At 40.7% G+C, this 17,888-nt stretch overlaps 1 protein-coding gene across 4 annotated transcripts in view; it reads left to right on the top strand.

The window, feature by feature from the left end:
* dcc (DCC netrin 1 receptor) overlaps positions 1–17,583 on the top strand; it is a 338,290-nt gene extending 320,707 nt beyond the window's left edge. For all 4 annotated transcript variants that reach the window (XM_039780568.1, XM_039780567.1, XM_039780566.1 and 1 more), the window contains exon 29: positions 16,229–17,583. In XM_039780568.1, coding sequence (XP_039636502.1) covers positions 16,229–16,318 — 90 coding nt within the window. In that variant the 3' untranslated portion in view covers positions 16,319–17,583. The remainder of the gene's footprint in view (positions 1–16,228) is intronic.
* Positions 17,584–17,888: the final 305 nt, after the last annotated feature.

Genomic DNA, 17,888 nt, shown 5'->3' with positions numbered 1-17,888 from the left:
CTCGGTTCGCTAGTCTCGGTTCGCTAGTCTCGGTTCGCTAGTCTCGGTTCGCTAGTCTCGGTTTGGAGCATGTGTGTACCGCACGGTTTGTCAGTACACTGTTAAGCTGCACTAACCTCTTACTGCCGTAGTGCCCACTTTATACACCGATGTTAAAACACTAACTGGAAATGACGAGCGGGATGGGCGTGACAAACGCAACCCATGGCAGCTGATTGGACGATTGCGTCACATGGGTCTGGCTGGTCCCAAATTTCAAAACGTTCAGAATGCGATCTCATATTGCACTAAAATAGTTCACCGAAACGTGTTTCTGAAAACATTTTAAGCGAGAAATAGGCCGTGCAGTTGCTGAATCTGTCTTCATTTCAGATCGACAAAGGTCAGTTTAAAAGATTTTCATCAGATTTTGAGAGACACCGAGCCGACCGCTCCTCAAGTGGCGTGCTGCCGCTGCAGGTCACGTCACGTCACCTGCAGAAATGTCAAGTGGGAGAGAGGCTGCCCAGAGCTGGAGGATGCGCCAGCGTCGTTTATAGTCTGGTGTGTGGGAACATTTTGGGATTTCACGTTACCTATGATGAAATAAAACAATATAGAACTGCCACTGTGTGCACGTTTTGTGCAACATGCATTCAATATGCTAATTTTAGCTATATGCTGAAGTATATTCTGGAGTGTTAAAGAAAAAATAAGAACCGTACTGAACCGAAAACCGTGACCCTAAAACCGTGATACGAACCGAACCGTGGGTTTTGTGAACCGTACCACCCCTAATAATAACAGAACAGCTAGAACAGTCTGGTAATTCAAAAAAATCACACTATACTGTAATGCAGCCTTTAAAACCAGATAAAGACAATGCTTGTGTTATATCACAATAAAACAAAATCCAAAAATTAAGACGATATCTAGCCTGATGTATCGAAATAATATTGATATATTGCCCAGCCTAAGCCAGACCTATCTCCACAGCGCTGTGTCAGCGATGGAGTATAAGGTCTGGCTCCACCACCTATCTATTCTGGGATAGGGGGAATTAAAAGCACTGGCTAGCGCTAAGGGGAGATAGCGAGAGGGGAGGGACAACGCCTGATGTCTGGCTTAATCCCAGCAAAGTACATCCGTTCAACTAGACTAAAGGATGCCTTATATTCCTTTTTTAACTTGATAAATCATCTAATTAGTAAAGTCTAAAAAAATATCCAGTAAAGACTTAAAATGGGAAAATAGAGAGAAAAGCAGGTGGAGGGTGGAACAGTGAGGAGGGTACACACACACACACACACACACACACACACACACACACACACACCTGCTCAGCTCACACTACACCTGTTTCCTTCTCTTTCAGCTGTCAAATAAAACCGAGTTCATTAGCGACTGAGACTGAGGAGAGGAATGGGGGGGGGATGTGGAGTGTGAGTTATTGTATACGTTGCTGAGTCGGAAGTAACAAATTTCGTTCCTTCGTGATTTTAACATGCTTTTTTGTGATTAACAAGTTTTATTTTTCAACCACATACAAAACATACAACTCTCAACATGAACACATCCCCCCCCCCCTTCATCATCACCACCCACCCAGACAAAAATCATGAAAAGATGACACAGTAACTACAATATTCAAGACATTCAACAAAATAATAACAAAATACACAATAAACCATAAACGTGTATGAATGACAACACCATAAGCTCATCATACACGTCTCTCCCCAGCACAGTGCTTCTTAGGAGCCCTCCAGATAGCTCAGCTACTTTACCCATTTCTAGTATACACATCCAATCTGGCACCCTAATGGCAATAGGGGACAAGGAGGAGGAGAGACAAATAGGTGGCAGGAGAAAGGGAGAGAAGAGGAGGGTGAGGGAAAAAAATGAAAACACCAAAGGGTGAGCAAGGAGAGGTGCAGACTGGAAAATTGGAAAATAAAAAGGAGTCTGAGGAGGGAGGAGAGGAAGAAGGGAGGGAGGGGAGCCAGAGGATGACAAGCAGAGAGATAAATGACAGAAGATGATGATGTGGAGGGACGCCGGACGTTGGCACTTGTTAAATATTCATACGTGACTCAATGACAATAGGACAGGAGGAGCCGTCGCCACGGCAACGAGAAGATAGGAGAGGACAGAGGAGGAAAGGGATAGAGGAGAGAGAGAGGAGAGCAAAGGAGGGAAAAATTAGAAGAAAAAAAAGGAGAGGAAAGGAAATGTAGGGCTGGGTATCGTTCATAGATTTTCGATACCAATACCGTGACGTTGATACCGGTTCCTAAACCATTTTCCACTTTTTTTGATAGCAATTTTATAAAACAACAAGACATTTCAAAATACCACATTACGGCACCTTTTGATTTATTTTTCTGCTCCTACTACATGAGCCGTCTCTGTGTAACGTAGAGTTTTTCTCCTGCGTGTCTCTACGACGTGTAACGTTAGACAGCCAATCACAGACATTATTAGATCTTGGTAGAAGCATGCTGATTGGCTCACTGACGCTGATGAGATTTACTCTTCTAATCTTCTATTGAAATTAGGCATTTTTCGATACTCAATACTTTAAAGGCAATTCGGTCGGTGCCTAAAAAAGTATGGAATTCGGTACCCAGCCCTAAGGAAATGAGATAAAAGAGAGGACGGGAGAGGTGTACATAAAGAACAAAGAAAGAGAGTAGAGGAGCAAGGTGTCGTTGTAGCACCAGGGAGGGAGGGATGATTCCGGAGGAAAAAAGATTGGAGAAGAAAAAGGGGAGGAGGGCAGGAGGAGAGGGTTAGCCCTGACGACTGGATGAGAGGGATGCTTCTGGAAGGAGAGACAAGGAGGAGGAGGAAGAAAAGAAGAGAAGTATAGATGGGAGGGGAGAGGAGAGGAATGAAAGGGGGATGGGAGAGAGAGAAGATGAGAAGCAGTGAGACGAAGAAAATCAGGGGGAGGAGCGATAAAACTGAGAAGGAGTGGAACAAACGAGATGGAAAGATGGAGGAGAGAGGAGAGGGAGGGGAGGTGTTAAAGGTCAACAGGTCTTTCTCTTCAAGTGCTGTTCTATCTCTATATTATTGTAATTAGTCTAGTTTTTCCATCAGCCCCTGGCCTATCTCACAAAAAAAAACACAAACACAAAAACAAAAAAAAAAAAAAAAAAAAAAAAAAAAAAAAAACACCCCCCCAGCTAGTTAATAGACTGTGACAAACAATCGGAGTGAAAAATGTAAGTATAACGCAACGGTGCTTTTATTATGTTGTAACATCAGTGACTTATTTAAAGAGTGATATGGATAAAATATATGTAACTCAAATGGGAGTATATAGCGCAATTGTTTGGAACTATTTTCAGCTGCGGATTTATTTGGTGCTCTAGTGAGTATTTGTGGCAGCAGGATGGTGTGTTTGGGATTGAGTCAAAATAAACTACAGTGTGTGTGTGTGTGTGTGTGTGTGTGTGTGTGTGTGTGTTCATGGTATTGAAGGAATCTGTCAGTCAGTGCAACAGTCACTACGTTTACATGTACATAATATTCAGTTTTTTTTAGCCCTTATTCCAAAAAAGACGATATTGTGACCAATCTGTTTACACGGCTAATGAAAGTGAATATTCCACTAGTGTTACACCGTTTCCCTGTTTCATTCTTTCAACCACCGCCTTCAAAAGGTTGGTGTTTCGATGTTTCGGCATGTTCAAAAACCTGTTGATATCCAAGTCTTTGATAATGTTTAGGCTGTGTTGGCCTTGTTGGCTAGTTGGCAACACACAGAGCTGACTGTAACCACATACTAAACTGTGGTAAAAACTCTGAATGAGACGCATATTCCGAATGCGCTGTATACATGTCCAAAGAATGCCTGAAAAACCTGAATAATACTGGAATATCCCACATCTTAATCGGAAAATGCTGAATTCGGAATATCCAAATGGAAAATGCTGTTTACATGAGCTGTATCAACTTCGGAATATTGTCATATTCTGAATAACAGTAGGATATTGGTGTGCATGTAAATGTACTCAATGGGGCTCATGTTTGTAATAGTTTTTGGAAAACATTGGAGCTCTATGGCACAGAGGAAGAAGATTCATCAGGCTTTGATACACACAAATAAAATGTATTCATTTCCCTGTTGGTTTGAGTTTAAATGCAGAATTTGTTAATAATATAAAAAGATATAGAAAGATATAGAGTATTACCGAATGTTTTTCATGGGATTTGATGCCAGTAAGAAAAATATGCAATATCACCGGACTTCAGTTTTCAGTTTCTGCTGCTTATTCCTGAACTCTGGAAACTTCTGCACTGGGTTGCACCAGCTACGTAGTAGTTTATAATGTTGCTGTTTCAGCGGTGGTTCAGTTTAACCCTCGTGTTGTCTTCCTGCCCGCTATGCAACTCTTTGTTTTTCTCGGTCCAAATTAAAAACAACTTTTTTGTCACTTTTTTCCCAAATGTTTTTTTTTCCCTTTTCACGATGTTTTTGTCACTTTTCTTCTGTGCTTTTTTGACGTTTTTGTTGTTTTTTTCCCCAAAGTTAAAATTTTTTTCCAACTATTTTTATTTAAATTTCTAAATAAATGACATGCATCATAGAGGCAATGGTGAACGAAGCATAGTTGAAACAGCATGTCAAATCCCCCCAAATCCCTCACCCAACCGCATTCTTTTTGGTCACTTTTTTCAACGTTCTTTTATCAATTTTATTAAGCACCCAAATTCAAAGAAAGTAGTGAACTGATCATTTATTTTACTTGTGAAAAGCGTTGCATGGAACCATCCGCGTTGTTTTTTTGGACATTTTCGTTGATAGAAAGCCAAATTTCTGATGTAGAAACTTTAAGAAAATGGGTCAAATTTGACCCGAGGACAACAGGAGGGTTAAGAAAGCATTTGGAATATGTGGTCAGAAAACCTGTGAACAGTTTTTTAGATTTATCTGTCAGTATGAAAGTGAGTGAGTTCACGTGTGTTGGTATGACTCTCTGACGGATTATAGAGGAGCATGAATCCAGGTCGGCAGGCCGACAGAGATAACAGGATATCAGAGGGAAACACACTGCATCGATGGGGGGTTTTATCCCATTGATGAAGAGTTTTCAGACTCGGTTAAACTCCGCTATTACGGGTCAACAAATGAGATCAGGAGGTCACCGGGTTTTCCTATGATTTTTACAGAAACCTTTGTGTCTTCGGAAGATGGAAAATACCTGGCAGTGTGGGGCTTCTAGATGAGATTTTATGGCCTCATTCAGAGTGAAAGAGGAAGGTCACACTCTGTGTTTATTACACGGATAAAGGACAACCATACAGGTTCTGTTAAGTCCTTTTTCTTCCTATGATGTGAATCTCCACAGTCTGAGATTCATATCACTGGAAAGCCCCACTGGAGTTTCAAACCGAATACACAGAAAAGGACAAGGAAAAGACTTTATACACTACACATGTTAATTAGAACAAAAATCTGTAATAAGCAAGATTGTGAATTGTATTTAAAGAAAGATACACCAGCCACCAGAAAGACTGTACTGCTGTACGAGAGGAAAATAGACAATTAGAAAATAGACAAAAGAGTATAGTAGAATTTGGAAAATTGATCAATGTATTGATAAGCCACTACGAGTAAAATGTTCCACTTACCAAATCTGACATCTGGAGCACATTCAGTGTACGTGTGCCATATTCAGTGTCATTTGGGAGAACTGTTGGTGTAATAAAGTGTTGTTCCAATGACACTGTACAAAAAAGTAAGTCAGTACAATATTTTGGCACCAATTTGGGGTTTCTGATTTGCAAAACATATGCCTGTAAAGCATCAATGTGTGATATATTTAGCAAGCTTTTAATGGATTATCAATTAAATATGTTTTGACTGTGAAATTATCACCTTACTGTCTTTGTTAACTGGTAAACTGACTGCTGCTGGTAGATTCAGGATATTTCTTAACTGTTACTGTGTCCTGATTGGGCCGCACTGATGTTTTAAATGGGGGCGATATAAAAATCTATAAATGACTGGAGGCTAAGTTGTCCTGAGGGAGAAATCGGTCGAAAGCGGATCCAACATGCCTCTCTCTGGTCAGGTTAAAAGCTTTAACTGGACCAGACTGGTATCTGTATTTTAAAATCTAGGTCAGCAGGTTCAGGCCTCTCTGGAGGGAGACATACAGTACAGATGCTTCATTTCAAAATAAAAGGATGCCGTGGAAAGCTAAACATCTGAGAGAGTAGTCTGAATTTAAAAATAAAATATAATGTTCAAAACATAGAATGTGAATGTGACAAAATATTGGTCAACTGTTTTCATCGTTGGCTTTTGGCAGATCTACCCTTCACAGGCCGCACAGATTATACATTTTATGATCTTGAGAACACATATACAGTAAAGTACAAACCCAAGTTTATCAAAATAAATTAACAGCTTCTCCAATATACTGTATTAATGTATCAATAATTTCACGAAGTATAATTTAATAAAATACATCAGTCATGGGACACACTTTCAATTTGTTTTTATTAATTACAATAGTTGATTCTAAATGGGTAAATTTCCATTTTCCTGTACAAAACAGCACTCTTTCAACTAGGGCTGCAACTAAGTTTTATTTTAATTATCATTTAACCTTTTGATTATATTCACAAATAACTGATTGTATTTTAGTCAAACGTCTGACACAATTTGCCAGAATCCAAGGTGTGGTCTTGAAATGTCCTGTTTTGTCCAACAATCAGAAACCCAAAGATATTCCATTTACAATGATATAAAAGAAGAAAAAAAGCAGCACATTGTTACAATAGATAAACTGGAACTAGAGAATATTTGATTAAATGACTGTAACAGTTGTTCAATTATCAAAATTGTTGGCTATAAATACACTGTGGATCGACTAATATTAACTTCTACTCTTTAAAATACAAAAATGAAACAGTAGATGTAAAAAGATTAGTCAATCAATCAGTCAAATGACAGAAAAAGAAATCAGCAACCATTTGTATTTTGTATTTTATTTATTTAAACAGGGACAACGTACAATATACATTAATCTTAGACAGGAGAGATGCATTATACCAGGTTGTAGCACATGTGCTAGTTTCCACCTGTAGTCCCTGGGCAGGCTGATGTCAACAAATGAATTTAACACATTTATCCCAAAACCAACATTAAAATGATCACACCCTTCATTCATTCCTCAGCATTCATTTACAAATACACTCCCACATACGCATCAATTACTATACATTATGTGAGCATGTTTGTTTTAACAGAAGCCATTTCTTTGCCCAAAATGTTAAAATGTGCACGTTATCAGCTCTGTTGGCAACTTATTCCACTGTCTGATAGCCACACTTGAGAAAACTGAGCTGCCGAATGCTGTTTTACACTGAGGAATCCTACACTTGCCCCGAACAGTCGACCGAGTCACTCGAGTTGTAATTTCTGAGCTCAGTGAGATATACTTTTTAACCGGAGGAGCTGCAATATCATTTATTATCTTGAACAAAAGACAGAGATTTGAATATATGATTATGTTTTCAAAACTTAATATACTATGTTTTTTAAGAATATGACAGTGGTGAAATAGCCGAGATTTCTTGTCATGAACCTTAAGAGAACTTTTGTACAATGATTCCAGGGGCCTTAATGCTGTTTTACATGCCTGTGACCAACTCGTCATGCAGTAACGAAAGTGCGGAATTATCATCGCATTTAGATATAAATTAGATGCATCTATGGTCAAAGACTTCCTAATATATCTAAACTGTGCTATGTTGATTTTCAATGTGTTGGTTATCTTTTTAATATGTTTTTTGAAATTTAAATTTGGGTCAAGAATGACTCCTAAATATTTGGATATATATATATATATATATATTTTCTAGTTCAAATGATAGGATTTTCTGCTTATCTCGGTTGTATGTGAAAGTACTGATCATTTTAACTTGTAGTTGTGGTTGGACAACAAGGCATTTTTTACTATTGAAATTATATATCAATTGAATAATCAATGATGAAAATAAATAAATAAGTGACTTTTCACTGGAGTTCTGCAGTGATATGAATGCAGGATGAGTGCAGTATAATGAAGGACTCGTACCTTGACTCTATACAGTACTAATACAGTAGAAGTACAAGGAAAAGGTTTGGGGCATTGACACAAACCTTTCAATTTAACTGTGAGAAATATTTCTGCTGAGCCTTCATTGGTTTTCCATGGTGTGCTGAGGAGAATATTGAATATATTTTTTTCCAACTGCAAAGACAAACTCTGCATGAAGGCCACGCTCAATAAAACACACTGAGAGAGTGTGTAAGAGATGTGCACTTGACTGTCACACACACAAACACAGAGATAGAGGCACTTAAGCCAGCCCACTCAGAGGTGACAGTTTGTAAAGCTGGAGCGAACGTGCCATTACACAATCATCACAGATTCTCTGTAGGATTAACGTGAAGCCGTTCCTGTCAGTGTGTCTTGTCCTTTGAGGTGCATGCAGACCAATGACTGCAACAACTCTAAAGGTGCAGACACACTAGGCAAACAGCAAAGAACTAGGCCCACTGCGATGTTGCCTCACAATGCCTCTAGTCCCCTATGTCTTGGCAAAATAGTTGCACTTACATTGCAAAGACTACGGTCCAGGGCCAACTGGCACATACGTTCTGTGCCTGTGTGAGAGGAAACAACTCTCCAAACAAGCAGGCTGTGGTAATGTATTTGTCATTCAAAAAGGTAAACCGGATATACAAACCGTTGCTATGGTCCCTCTGCTTGGATGGATGATGGATGATGGGAGATGGACAATCAAGCTAGCTATCTCCCGGCATACGCTGTCATCCCGGCAGTCATCCATTTTCTCTGTAAAGGAGTCTCCATGCGGTGGTGGGTACTGAGGGACCGAGCAGACGGCTGGCTTGTTAGCAAGCTTTATCATTTTACCCACCATTGTTCCATGCCAGAGCTGTGGTCAAAATGACGAAAATGTATAACTAGAGAGACGACCAGATCTGGGAACTTCTGTCAGTATATGTTAGAGATGGTCCGATACCATTTTTTCCGTCCCGTTTCCGATACCTGAACTGTATCGGCTGATACCCAGTACCGAGCCGATACAAGTGTGTTAAAATATACATATAATTTATTATGTTTAAACAGCTGTATACTACTATCCCTGTATGGATGTGATAGGATTGCTATCTTTGTTGTATAGCCTGGCCTTGGGTTAAATTTTTTTTGAAACATGAACAAACACAAACAATAAATGCCATGTAACTTTATTTTATTATCCTGTTTGACAGTCAGTCATAACGGAAAAAGAACATAAATAACTACTTTCAAGTAGATTTTCTTTGGGGCTAAATTACGTGGTATAGAATCGTTGCATAAACTCCAGTACTTACCGATACCAACATTTTAGGCGGTATCGGAAGCTTTTCTGATAGTTTAGGAAAAGATGGTGGGTGGGCTTCTAAAAGGTAAGTTTCCTTGACACACGGGACAAGAACGGGACAGTTGGGTTTAGGAAAAGAAGAACGGGACAGTTGGGTTTAAGAAAAGATGGTGGGTGGGGTTATAAAATGATCGATCAGTGACACGCGGAACAAGAATGTGACACGAACCCTGGTCTCCTGGGTGAAAGTCCAGTGTTGTTTGAGCCATTCACCACCCCAACTAACCTCCTTACGCGGCAATTCAGTATTACCTACTACTCGCTACTGTTGTCGCTATTAATACTACGTAATCTTAAAGCACCACAGAGCTGCTGCTCTGCCTGGTGCGTTCCATACACACGCTGAAGGGTGCTTTTTGCATCGTATCTGACGCTGAGAGGAACTGCCCAAGCATCAGTATTTTACGAGTTGGGAGAGAGAATGGGTTGATGTAACAGATGCGGAAGAAGCCTAATAAAATAAATGAAAAATAAAAAAGTAAAGCTCAACATAATTTTTCAAACCGACTAACAGAAGTGACCTGTTGTGACAACAAACCATGCACACTTCTCTCCTGTAGGAGAGACACCGTCTCTGAACTGCCGACAGTTTGCAACTGTGGTGCCGCTCAGATTGGCAGCTTCTCAACAGGTGATAAACGAGTGCCGCTCGCTTGCCACTGTCCTGACACCTGCCACAGGCTTGCCACTGCAGTGCCGCCCGCCTGGCGATGTCAGTAATTGCACTCTCTGTCTCTCGTTTGTTACAGAAAACAGGTTTAACAAACTGAGTAGCCAATAAAAAAGCTTAAAAACTTAAAACTACAGCAGCTGCACCACAATCCTGCTCCCTTTGTGCAGAGTGCAGTGGTATAGACACAAAAAGAACATGCAGAGGTTGTATTTGTCTGTTATTTCTGTATAGCAAACAATTGAGAGTAGTGCTCCCACTTCCTAGGTAATTGCTGAGGCTCTGCGCTGTACCTGGGTCTACCTCTGATCATGTGTAGATGGCTTTACCGTTCATCTGGTTCCGCAGCAGAATAAATGGTTTTGCAGTTGCTTCGCTTTCTGTCAACCAGCGGAAATACAGACAGCGCCACTCGGCCATAGCAACCCACTTTGTGGTCGGAGGGTGTATTATTCTTAAATCCTAAAGTCCTGTCAGCCCACACTTAATTCCCCACCTTCCGTCACCGCAGTAAGGCAGCAAGGGCGTCAAATGGAACCTATAACATCTGTAAGCTGAACAGGTAGCCTAGACGCACCCAAGTGGCAGAAAATTTAATTTGCAGCCAGGGGGGTCTAGGCACTCTCCGTTGACTTGCGAGGTGGAAAAACTGCCAATCACATTGTGTATAGAGTCGGTGGGCGGGCTTATGGCTGCTGCTGCTCGGAACAGTGGTCTTCTGGAAGACTTGGAGTTAAGCTTTTCTTTGAGAAAAGAACAAAGAACAGCACTGAAGTCATTCTTAAAAAAGGAAGATGTGTTCGGAGTTTTGCCGACCAGATACCAAAAGTTTAATCTATCGGAAAGTCGCCGGGGCCAGATGGCTTTCCGAGCGAGTTTTTCAAAAAATTCTCCTTAGAACTCTCCCCTATCTTACTCGCTGTCTATGATGAGTCTTTCATCTCAGGGTCGTTACCAGAAACCATGAGACAAGCAGTTATCTCTTTAATTCATAAAAAGGGTAAAAGTAAATTAGATTGTAGCTCATATCGACCTATTTCATTATTAAACGTTGATAGTAAAATATTTGCCAAACTTTTAGCATGTCGATTAGAGACTGTTATACCTTCAATAGTGTCTGATGATCAGACTGGTTTTATCAAAAATAGATATTCGTTCTACAATATACGCAGACTTTTGAATATCCTTCATTATCCCACTCCACCCGATATACCTGAGGCGCTTCTGTCACTTGATGCTGAAAAAGCATTTGATCGGGTGGAGTGGGACTATCTCTTCTATACCTTGGAGAAATTTGGCTTTGGTGCCAAATTCATTTCATGGATTAATGTTTTATATTCCTCTCCTGTAGCAGCAATTCGGACAAACAATAACATATCATCCTTTTTCCAATTAGGCCGCGGGACTAGGCAGGGCTGCCCATTATCCCCCTCCTTATTTGCACTGATGATTGAGCCCCTGGCAGTGGCAATACGGTCCGATAATGCTATTAAAGGCATACTGAGGGGTGAATCCGAACATAAAGTGTCCCTTTATGCGGATGATACCCTCTTGTATGTGTCTGAACCGCTTAAGACCCTGCCTCGTCTACTGTCATTACTTGGTAGTTTTGGGAAAATATCAGGATATAAAATAAACATGCAAAAAAGTGAATTCATGCCGATTAATGCTGCAGCCAGACTTATCACATCTAACTCCTTACCATTTAAATTGAGTAAAGATAAATTTAAGTATTTAGGTATATGAGTTACTAATAATTACAAGAACCTCTATAAAACAAATTTTATCCCATTGATAGATTCTATAAAACAAGATTTTGAGCGTTGGGGTACATTACCACTATCACTAGGAGGCAGGATAAACGCTGTCAAGATGAATATCCTACCTAGATTTCTATATCTGTTCCAGTCTATCCCGATATTTTTAACCAAATCGTTTTTCCTACTGATAGATAAGCTGATATCAGCTTTTATATGGAATGGGAAAAATGCACGCATCCGTAAAAGTGTTCTGCAACGGCACCGAGAGCATGGAGGGCTATCATTACCTAATTTTCAGTACTATTATTGGGCAGCCAATGCTCGTTCTATGTTGTATTGGATTAATTCGCATGCTGGTGGTCCTACGTGGCTGCCCCTTGAGAATTTGTCCTGCCACCCTGCTTCTTTACATGCATTGCTCTGCTCAACATTGCCATCACCTCACCCAATATACAAACACTCTTTGAATCCAGTGGTTAAGCACTCCCTCAAAATATGGGGACAGTTTAGAAGACAATTTTCACTTAATGATCTATCAGTCTATGCTCCCATAGTAAGAAATATGTTTATTCCTTCTATTATAGACAATTCTTTTGGTGCCTGGTCTGTAAATGGCCTTAGGGTACTAAAGGACATGTATATTGATGGCACTTTTGCAACCTTTCAGCAAGTGAAAACTAAATTCCAAATTCCTAACACTCACTTCTTTAAATATCTTCAAGTGCGTAGCTTTGTTGCATCATCTGTTAGTCACTTTCCCTCATTACCACCTGAGTCACTTCTTGATAGGAATCTCTGAGGATGTATGGGAATTTATATTGAAAAACATTCATTCATCTTCAATATGTCAAAGACATCGAGTGATTCAATTTAAAGTTGTTCATAGATTGCACTGGTCTAAAGTAAAGCTGGCAAAATTCAGGTCAGACATAGATCCTCACTGTGATAGATGTGAAACTGAACCAGGCACTCTGTCTCACATGTTTTGGCTATGTCCAAAACTTGAAGATTTTTGGAAGTCTATATTTAAATTTATTTCCAATACGTTGGGGACAGTCATAGAGCCTGATGCCATGATCTCTGTGTTCGGCATTGTGCCACAGCATTTTCACTTAAATCAAAACAACACGACAGCAGATACTGCTTAAATGGAAGGACAAGTCCCCTCCAACTTTTAAAATGTGGCTCATTAATCTTTTATACAATCTGACTATGGAAAAAATAATGTATGCTACTGCAGGCTGGACCTATACATTTTTTGATATCTGGCAACCGGTTTTGGATCAAATGAGGAAGGTGGATCCCTCTCTAATCTCAATTTCAGAGTAATATACTGTATACACTTGTGTTTTCTTCTCTAAAACATGTTAATGATTGTTTTGTTTTTTTTCTTAAAATGAATGTGTATTAGTGCAACAGGTAGGGACTGTTTCTGGGTGGGTGGGTTGATTAATATAATAAAAAAAATAAATAAAAAAATGTATTGTAAAGTGTATCTTATGTTTGATAAGATGTTTAATAAAAATGCTTTGGGAAAAAAAAAAAAAGTTTAATCTATCAACTAGCTTCGCTACCTTCTTCGTTGCTCTGGTTGGTTGTAGCACTATCCTATTACGTGCAGAGGGAATTTGAAAGACAACTGTTTATCCCGCCCTCGGATTGCGCTCCATCAATGGTGAGTTCCCAGACCCAACATCTTGATGTGGGTCTGGCTTGTCAGGCTACTAATCAGGTTGATGCCTACCAACAGCTCCTACGCCAATTCAACATGTTGAATGGGCAGTGATTGACTCAGAGGCAAACTTTTATCTAACCTGATGTGAAACAGTTTGTGAACATGGATATTATCACTGGCTTTATAATTGATTAAGCCCTTAACTATAAATCTTGAGAACTTTGCATTTCTGATCATTTTCCAACTTCTTATTCTGATTTCCTCCCTTCAGGCCGCTATAGGTTTCAGTTCAGTTCAACTTGCACAGACCTGAAACTTGCTGCTGATAGATAATCCATCACTGTCAGCATAAAGTCACCTTTTATTTTATTCAGAGATTGAAAAGTCTGCACTTCTCTGCCAGGTAACAATAACTGACCCCTACTGCTTCGTACAAAAATAAAGTTATCTCTAACTGTTATGACGAGGGCCGTAACAATGGCACACAAAAATGTAACTAAGGAACAAAAGAAGAATGGCCTGGTACTTACTTGTTCAACCATGGACAGTTCATCCAGAGGCGTTTTCAGGCCAGATGAAATATATAATCCATCCAGCATGTTCTGGGTCTACCCCTAGGTCTCTTACCAGTTGGACAAACCCAGAAAACCTCTAAAGGGAGACGTCCAGGAGGCATCCTGTTCAGATCCCTGAACTACCTCAGCTGGCCCATTTTGACTTGAAGGAGCAGCGGCTCTACTCCGAGCTCCCCCCTGATGTCGGAGCTCCTCACCCTATCGCTAAGGGTGAGCCCAGCCAACCCACAGAGGAAACTCATTTTGGCCACTTGTATCTGTGATCTCATTCTTTTGGTAACTACCTCATCCTGGATCTGAGGTTCGAACAATTGGTCAGAGCCTCCTGTCCTGCACCCTGGGCTAAACCTTCCCAGGGAGGCTGAGCAGTATGATGCCCCAATATTTGGAGAACACCCTCTGGCCTCCTTTTTTCTTTTTAATGGGAACCACAACCCCAATCTACCACTCCACAGGCAATTTCCCCAGCCTCCAAGCGACACTGAAAAGGGGTGTCAGCCAAAACCGCAGAATAATGTCTAGAGCCTACAGCATCTCAGGACGAATCTTATCCACACCTGGGACCTTGCCACTGAAGAGCTTTTTGACTACCTCAGCGACCTCTTCCAGGAATATGGGTAAAGCTTCCCCTCTTTCTTCAAACTCTGCCTCCTCAACGGACGACATGTTGGTCCAGTTCAGGAGTTCCTCAAAGTGCTCTTTTCACCGCTCAACAATATCCCCAGTCTAGGTCTGCAGTTCTCCCCCACTCCTCAACACATGAGCGAAGCCCTGCTTTGCCAGAACTTCCTTGAGGACACTCAGGTTTTTGCTTTAGCGACCATCGTAGCTGCAGCCCTTCTGGCCCCCTGGAACTGTCTGCTGCTTCAGGAGACCCCTGGGCCAACCAAACCTGGAACCCTGCGTCTTCAGCTTGATGGCCCACCACAGCAACCTTCCGACCACAAGTCCTAGCAGCCGCCTAAAGAATAGAGCTTTAAAACATGTCGCAACCTCCCCTGGGATGCCCTAAATAATGATCATTAATATGTTGTTTCTGAATAAGAGATTGATGGAGAATAATGATGGTTCTGATTTGTTCCTCCAACTGTGGCAGGAACCATGTCATCACAATAAACTGCAGGGTTCAGGGGAATGACAGTAAGCACTGATGTAGTTATTGATAGGTCAAAAGACATCTAGATGTCTCAGTTAAACCCAGGCCAAATTGATTAAGATTTGAAAGCAAGAAACATTCAGGTTATACATCCAGGCTGTGCCTCAATCAGAATTGTCCAAGTGTGTGGGCAGATGCTTCACATACTCAGGGTGTACATGCCAAGTCTCACATTCTACCTGTAAGACCTCCATTTTAGTACATTTGATCATCTGTGATGGATGAGAAGTGTGCGTCCAAGTCATAGTTGGGTAACTCAACCCTAAAGTACAGTGGAGCATCTCTCCTGCATGTCTGCATGCAGCATTGTCAGCCTAGCTGGCAGTCACATTGGACAGCAGTAGAAGAAGTGCTGCTGGAACATGAGGTTTGAATTGGAAGATTCTTGAAAGATAACTTAAATCAGCGATGTTTAGGGGGGAGCCCTACATAAAACCAGTGTTTCAGCAGCATTTTAATTACTGTATTTCAGCGTGTAGTTAGGATCTGCTTCACATTGATATATAGTAATTGAAATGCTGTTTAAACAATGTTACCTAAACATCTAAATTAAGAATTTTGACCTGCAAATTACCAAAAAGGAGAAATTTTTCAAATGCTTATTGTGTTTAGCACTAAGTGGTTAGTTAGTAGTTGCTGTAGGAGTTGAGTTTCACCCCTACAGTTTGATTCTGACCTTAACCTAACAGACAGCAGCCTCAGTGTTTTCTGATCCTCTGCTTTGGCATGCTGTCAGAGCTGGAATTAAGTGTTTTGCTTAGTTAAGCTTAACGTTTTCCCCTGGCAAATGGCAGGAAGGTTGTTATTGTGAAGCAAGAGGTAATATCAGCTTTGTCACAGAAGCTGTCAACCAACTAAGTTCTTGATCTATAGAGTAACCAAAGCGATCTTCAGGCAGGTTTTTATGAAGCTCACAGTTGTGTAACCTGCTCTATTTTTTTGTTTTTTCTTCTCTTTCAGGTTTATGAGCAAGACGACCTTTCAGAGCAGATGGCCAGTCTAGAAGGCCTGATGAAGCAGCTCAACGCCATTACTGGCTCCGCCTTCTAACCCCTGACACCGGCCCAGCCCAGCCCTCAGCCTTGGTCCTGTCTGGAAACCTTCTTCAAGCCTTGATGTCACCTGCTGTCCATATGCTAAGAGCGGCAACAGGTCAATCTGAGTTTGAAGACGCCTCTTTGGAATCAGACCTACATCTGTGCTGGGTTGAGTTTGTTTGGTTTCTACTGGTCTCAGGTAGTGTCTACTATTTGGGACAGGGATAGGATAGAAGGGAATCAAACTCTTAAGAACAGGACAAGGGTGGAGGGGCTTCTTTAGGAGTTCAAACTGAAACCCCTCTAGACTCTTCAACCTCAAACACAAAACTAGAAAAACCCAATGCCTAGCGCCTCAGCTTAATGACACAGGATGATGGGATAAACACAAAAAGAAGACAAAGTTATAAGATCCCTCCTGTTTCTCTTCTTTGTGGTATTTATTAGCGTCCTCACTGAGTTAGCCACAACTCAGTTACTGTGACTGTAGCTCATTTATTTTTCATGATCGCTGTTGGAAGTATTCCTTTTGTCTTTTGGTTTTTGTTTGGGTATTCCAGCTTTGTGCAGTTACAAGGATGTGTATATGGTTTGAAATGCCAACATAACCTACAGTAAAAAACAGAAAACACATCCTCAACCACCAAAGTTTCAACAAAACATTTTTTTTTCTAACTTGGATCGGAGGTCGCCTGTTGTGGTGACACAAGGTGATCCTCTCTGGCATTTCATGCCTACTTTTCCGAACAAAACAGCTTTCAACTTTCACTCAGAACCCATGCAACAATTTCACCTCTGGATTCTGAGGTTTCAAAAAACAAAAGGGATTAAGACTGATTTTGGCCGGTTCGAAACAAGTGTGAGAACCTACTAGACCGGTCTGAATCGCCTGGATCGGCTGACTACTCTTACAGGACTGTACAGACTCCCACAGTCTGTTGCTGCTCTTGATCAAGACTTTACTCTCCCTAACCCAGACGTACTCCAATATTTACCTACAAGGACTTGTGTTGTTGCCAAATTCTCATCTTGGAAAACTTATTGTAACCTTCTTTGTTTTTGCTCCTTGTTCAAGTCTGTCTCAGTCTCAACCATGGACTGGAAGTCAATGAAAAGCAGTAAGATGATCCGTGTGGAACACATGTTATAAGAAATCTGGATTTGGATCGGTAGGACCCATCCCATCCTGGACAAATGAAGATTGACTTGATATGGTATACGGTGATATGTTCTTTTGAGAAACGTGTTCATTCAAATTCGGTCTTAACCCCTCGTTCACAATTTCCTTCAGCCCCCCCCGGGGGGGGGGGGGGCTTTTGATAATCAGTCTCCAAAATGAAGACTACGTTGTTGACTTTTGGGACACATTTAATTAACTGTTATCTCTGAATCACGATCTCAATTATAAGATCATTAAACTATCATCTTGTTTTCTTGAGAAAACAAATAGTTTGAAATTTGTTGTAACTGTGATGAAAAAGAAATGTGAAGGAGGTGTTACAGCAGCAGGATAAGTAATCAAGTTATTTTGGGAATTATTGTTATTATTATTATTATTATTACAGATGGTTGTGGGTAGCAGA

The sequence above is a fragment of the Perca fluviatilis genome, chromosome 17, assembly GCF_010015445.1.
Source record: "Perca fluviatilis chromosome 17, GENO_Pfluv_1.0, whole genome shotgun sequence".
Classification (NCBI taxonomy): domain Eukaryota; kingdom Metazoa; phylum Chordata; class Actinopteri; order Perciformes; family Percidae; genus Perca; species Perca fluviatilis.
Note: the sequence above shows the minus strand (reverse complement) of the source record. Positions and strands in the feature narration are given on the sequence as shown.